Source organism: Prunus persica, chromosome G3 (genome assembly GCF_000346465.2).
Source record: "Prunus persica cultivar Lovell chromosome G3, Prunus_persica_NCBIv2, whole genome shotgun sequence".
NCBI classification, from domain to species: Eukaryota; Viridiplantae; Streptophyta; class Magnoliopsida; order Rosales; family Rosaceae; genus Prunus; species Prunus persica.
The window spans coordinates 8,093,536-8,099,228 of NC_034011.1; the positions used below are offsets into that span (position 1 = coordinate 8,093,536).

Consider the following 5,693-nt stretch of genomic DNA (forward strand, 5'->3'; position numbering starts at 1 on the left):
TTTGATATTTGGACTGGGTATGCCAAATTAGGCCCAAACAAATGGTGCAAACTAATCCTTAGACCTGAGGCATCATAGATGTTTTGTGGCTATATTGTTAATCTTTGAGGGCACTATACGGTCATACTGAATTAGGCATAGCTTAAAGGTGCTCATTAGGATTCTCAATAGAGTCAAATGAATGTACAACAAGGAATCTCTACTCTCAGTAAATGAGAGAGAATACTTCAAGATATGATTGGTCAAATATCTACACAGAGTAGTGGATAAGACTTGAAAGAAGAAGTCTTCAAATCTTATCAAGATAATCATATAAAAGGAATGCTTCACATTAGGATATTGACAATTGGATTTCATGATCTAATAATATGAATAAGGAGTATTAACATAAGAGAAGGATTCAATTGCACGGTCATTCCAATTTGAATAGGTTCTTTCACAACTTCTCATTTAGCTCAGATAACCGTGACTTGCTACTAGGTAACAACCATGGTTTGTGGATGTCCTAAAAGGTTTTAGTTAACCTTTATTAATATGAAGAATTAAATTGTGGAATTTAATTCGTATATTATCTCTAAGGAGTTGAGTCAACTCACTACCTTGCTAAAGGGAATCTACGAATCTGCACACCCAAAGAATGTGATTAGAGGTATAAATGAGAAGAAATGAAATGAGGAGACACAAGTCAATGGTTGATATTCAAATGTCAAAAGTCAACATATTGACCGGAGCAATTGACCAAAATCAAATAATTCGATCGAGTCAAATCCTAATGATAGATGTAATGAACTTGGGCTTCTTCACCAATTGATAGCCGTAACCTAATGAACACCCTTAGATGCGAATATTTTGAGACTAATGAACTGTGTAATGGGAAAGTGCCAAATCCTTGGTAGCTTAATCCATGGTCATGTCAAATTGAGAATATTTTAATCCAAGTAACTATACTTTCGAGGGACGACTTAAGTCTTTCTACAATATGTTATATCTTTTCTTATTAAACCCTAAACATTATATAATTAAGTTTCTTCACCTTCTGTCGTTACAATATTGGCGGGGAGACCTTCTGGAAGTCAAACTGATCACAGCATGCGCGCATGGCAAACCATGGTAAACCAACCATCCAATAATATTATTAATACAAGTCGTCAAGCAAAACGACCTGACCAAGTCTCTTAGCCCTCTGAACTTCTCTATATAATTGAGTAATTCAAAGGCTAGCAGCAAGTACATTAACAGTGCTTGAAAGATGAGAGATTTCTTCCTAATTCTTATGTCGTTTGCTATTCTTGGAACTTACACCACTACCACTTTTGCTCGAGCAAGGACTTTCAAAGGTAAAATCCACATGTTCATCGATTTATAGTGTTTTTTTTCCTATATTGCATGCACTGTTTTTTTTTTTTTTTTTTTTTGGTATGAACACATGGGGCTTAATAAAATACTTGAAAAATCTGTGTACAAATTTATAAAATTTTCAAGTATTGGTCATGAGTATATGGGGGAAATTTTTGCAAGTTCCGAGTACACCAATGGCTGGTATACCATCCAACATACATAGGATATATGGAAATTTTTTTTTAATTTTTATTTATTTATAAAAAAACAGTGTAGTAAGTTAGAGAATCCAGAAAAAGCACTACCCTAAACCGCTATTGCATGCACTAATTATCATGGCAACATAATTGCATATAGATTATTTTGAAGGGTCTTTTTAATAGGAATAATATTCTCTTCCCAAACACTTACTATCTAATTCTTACACCGTTACACAGAAAAATCTACACTTGAATTCATCACCATAATACCAATTTATGAAAGGCCATCAAGGTCACCACCACCTCTACCACCATATCGGCCTCCTCCTTGGTCATCACAATCACAGTATCAAGAAACAAGCTCTGATCCTCGTGCCGGAGAGGGTCAAGCAAGCCACAACTTGGTGGAAACAAATCCTATAAGGTTGACAACTTCACCACCCACCCAGAAGATAACAAGCACCTCCGACACCTTAGAGAATTTTGAACGTCCTGTACCTTCACCACCTCCACCTCCGGACCCATCAACTCCAGACATACAAGTGGCTGCCTTCTTCTCCGATTAGGCATAGTTGGATTGAAAACCTTAATTGTTCCTTAATTTTGTGTGTCGTCTATTCCGCCCTTTTCTATCTTTTCAAAACAATGTTGTTGGGTTATTCTTGTATCAGGGCTTATATATAATTTGTGACCCCCAAAAAAAAAAGTTAATATCTTTGCAGGCCTTAGCGGGCCAAGCCAAGACTACTACATGGTTGGCAATAGGCGAGTGAAAAATAAAATCTTTATATGCCTGAAATACTATTGTGAAAAAGATGAATTTATAGGTCTTAGATTATGCATGGAAGGGTGTAAAAAAAGAAGGGAAGAAAATTGACTTATCTGATTGCTTTGTTCTTGACGCACAAATTGATGTAAATAAAACCCTAGCCATTGGACATCAAATATGAAGAGAAACAAGATCTCACTTGAATTCTAAGAAACTTGGTGTGTTCAAACAGGTGAGATGACATGAAGACTCAGAGTGAAAAAGGTTGAAAACATGACCCGGACAAAGTGGCAAAAAGTTGTGGCATTCACATCATGCCAGTATGCCATTGGTCGCTACTTCCATGCGGAGTCCAGAGAAAGGTGTGGTTCATTTCCTCGAACTCATTTTAAGGCTAAAACTCGAAAACCATATGGGCCACTGTTCAAAAAGCTTTTAGTGGTGGGCCGGGCATTTGATTGAATATTTTTGCTGTTAAATCTACTTAGCATTTTGAGGTCACAGCTTAATCACATGGACTTAATAAATAAATAAATAAAATCATCTTCGATGAAAATCTAAAATGACTCAAAAAAAAAAAAAAGCCACGTTTGGTATCCTATTCAAAAAAATTAAACTAAAAAATTATGATTCTTTTTAAAAAGATGAGTTTTCAAATATTGATTTTAGGATCTAAAAACTTGTTGGGTATTTGAACTCCAAATTATTTTTAAGATCTAAAAAAAAAGACAAACGAGAGAGAGGGAGGAGCGAGAGAGAGACTGACGAGAGAAGGAGGAGAGAGACAGACAGATGAGAGAGGCAGGAGAGAGAGAGAGAGAAAAAAAAAAACTCTAAAACCTCTTTTTTTTTTCAATAATGGGGTGTTTTTGAGTTTTTAAAAGGCACCTACTAAACAGGTTTTTTAAGCTTTGAAAATTTGTTTTTAAATTTATAAAATTGAATTCAAGTAGGATACCAAATAAACCCTCACTAATTAAACAAGAGCTAATCAAGAACCGACCCTTCAATCTGATGGATTGAAATTTGTATGCATGGATGATATTTTCCACATGGGTAAATTCAGAAAATGACTGCCACTTTCTTTACTACTTTAGCTTTTGAATACAAATTCCACAGCATTATTGCTTGGTATGGTCCATATGCACGTCGCTCGATAAACAGTGACCCAAAATAAGTCATTGAAAAAAAAAAAAAAAAAAAAAAAAAAAGGAGAAAAAAAAACCCGGATGGGATAGAATAACCGGGTGGTTCTCTTAGATTCTGTTCAGACTAGGACAGCGCACTAAGGATATCGGAAGTGAATAATTGCATGCCTTATTTATTTTCTAAAAACAAAAGCAGAAGCTTTGACTCAACAGTGATGACAATCAAAGCACTTCGATACTATGATTTGATCATATATTGCCTATAAATATACCATTTTATGTCATACATTCTTATCATCAGCCACTTGAATCTAGCTAGATACAATCATGAATGTTCTCGTGCTTCTCTTTGCATTTCTCCCAGTTATTGTTGTTCCTGCTCATGCCAGAATCTTATCAGGTAATGAATTTCTTTACAGCCCATGTTCATTGATTGCATTTTGCTTTTTTTTTTTTTTTTTTTTTTTTTTTACCAGCTATAATCTGAATTACTCTATATTTATCTAATTTACGGAAAGAGAATTGGAATTTGAGTGCAAGGACGGCCTCACAGGCCTGATTAACTGTCCTAACCAATGTCGGATGATTATTTTGTTTTATTAATTCTTGTCTTTCAGGGAAATATTTCTATTTTATTCATGCTTCTCTTTGAACTTCTTCCAATTATGGTGCATGATTATTTTTTGTTTTATTCTTTAGCAACTTTACCAAAATTTTGTTACTGTGAGCAATTTTCTTTGGTTATGTGCAAAGTTGATAATATGCTGATTCGTTTGGTTTATTATTTTCTTATTTTACATTATTTGTGTATCTCCCAACTAGTACATATATTAGCTGATCCATGCATTTTCTTGTTCCACAGAGAGTGCAGAAGGCAAGTTGGCCTTCATTATAACCATTTATGGAAGGAAACCTCCGAGCCCACCACCATCCCCATCATCTTCTCCTCCAACCCATCACTCTACAATTGGTGCCACAGCTTCTCCACCACCAGCTCCACCACGTACAAAACCAAGAGGTCAAGAAACAAGCTACGAAAGAACTCGATCTCCCCCGCCTTCGCCGAAGGCAGCACCGCCACGTGGACAGCTAGGAAGTAGTACTTCTCCTTGCAATAGAATCATATCTACGGTAACTGAGCATTGTGTAAGGAAGGCAAGGTCACCTCCGCCGTCTCTGAAATTATTGATAGGAAGTGATTATGGAAACACTCGATCCCCGCCCCCGCCGCCAAAAGCAGCGCCGTCACATGGACAGCTAGGAAGCACTTCTCCATGGAATAGAATCATATCCATAGCAACTGATTATGGATGGATCAAATTACCCTCCATCGTCCAAGAAAAATGATTAGTGTGTTACAAGTGCAACTAGCTAGTATCTCATAAGTAATTACCTTTGGGAGTTAAAATAAGGTTTTGGAGGCAGCTACCTTATTTGGTCTCTGGATCTGAGGGTCCAAATGTTTGTCCTTATGAATAAAATAAACGTTGTGTGGTTAATAGTTTTACTAATTGTAAGGGAAGAGTAGCTTTCGTGCTGCAAATACATTTGTTTTCGTGCTTCACGACTATGCATTGGTAATTGATGGATTTATATTATATGACTCACTCCAATCAATACGCAGAAAAGCTGATATGTTAATTATATCAGACATGATAATTATAATAAACTAAATGTATTTTTTATCCTACCCATCGGGAGATTTAAAGTTTGTATAAAGCAGCAAAGTACCCACTAGTATAGTGGTTTAGAGTAATTACTCTCTCAGGCAAAATTTTGTATTTGACTCTTATTATCCGTGTAGTATGTTTGAGTTTAATATATTATCGCCTTTTCTCAAAAGAAAATGTCCTTTTAAAAAAAAAAGTTTGTATAAAGCAATATAGGATTTAGGGTTCTAAATCGAACAAGCCCCTTGCACTCGAGAACAACCTTTCTCACATGGATCAATTGAGAAAATTATCCCCCTCCTACTTACCTAACTAGGAAACTATAGACTCAAAAAAGTCAAGAACGTACATATAAAATGAAAAATGAGAAAACTACTAGGAAGCTAGTTTCCTCATCATGCCCACTGAATTTAAAAGTCAACACGCAACGAAGGATGCCAAGGTTAACCCAAAACAAGTTGATTAAAAATGAAAATAAAAAGTAGAACCATGACTGTAGATTGGAACCGAGTCTTGGTATTCAGATAGTTCTGCGCGTAAGGACCACGAGGAGTCTTGGTATTTATAC

The 5,693-nt window shown here is 35.8% G+C and overlaps 2 protein-coding genes across 3 annotated transcripts; both read left to right on the forward strand.

The window, feature by feature from the left end:
- LOC109948245 (verprolin-like) lies at nucleotides 1,065-3,055 on the forward strand. Of its 2 annotated transcripts, none has more exons than XR_002270849.1 (2): nucleotides 1,065-1,337; nucleotides 2,540-3,055. XR_002270849.1 is itself a non-coding variant. In XM_020560635.1 (2 exons), exons 1-2 carry the CDS (start codon nucleotides 1,250-1,252, stop codon nucleotides 2,102-2,104), a joined length of 417 nt encoding a protein of 138 aa, XP_020416224.1. In that variant the 5' UTR covers nucleotides 1,065-1,249; the 3' UTR covers nucleotides 2,105-2,244. The 2 variants fall into 2 exon arrangements, 1 of the variants encoding a protein (XP_020416224.1); XM_020560635.1 differs by lacking the exon at nucleotides 2,540-3,055 and adding an exon at nucleotides 1,776-2,244.
- LOC18784464 (hydroxyproline-rich systemin) lies at nucleotides 3,679-5,051 on the forward strand. Its single transcript, XM_020561141.1, has 2 exons — nucleotides 3,679-3,855; nucleotides 4,318-5,051. The coding sequence occupies exons 1-2, from the start codon at nucleotides 3,783-3,785 to the stop codon at nucleotides 4,800-4,802; spliced, it is 558 nt and encodes a 185-aa protein (XP_020416730.1). The 5' UTR covers nucleotides 3,679-3,782; the 3' UTR covers nucleotides 4,803-5,051.

Coding starts and splice junctions, on each gene's coding strand:
- LOC109948245 (XM_020560635.1), top strand. CDS start 1,250: ATGAGAGATTTCTTCCTAATTCTTATGTCGTTTGCTATTCTTGGAACT. Junction 1,338..1,775: donor TCGAGCAAGGACTTTCAAAG/GTAAAATCCACA, acceptor ACCGTTACACAG/AAAAATCTACACTTGAATTC.
- LOC18784464 (XM_020561141.1), top strand. CDS start 3,783: ATGAATGTTCTCGTGCTTCTCTTTGCATTTCTCCCAGTTATTGTTGTT. Junction 3,856..4,317: donor TCATGCCAGAATCTTATCAG/GTAATGAATTTC, acceptor CTTGTTCCACAG/AGAGTGCAGAAGGCAAGTTG.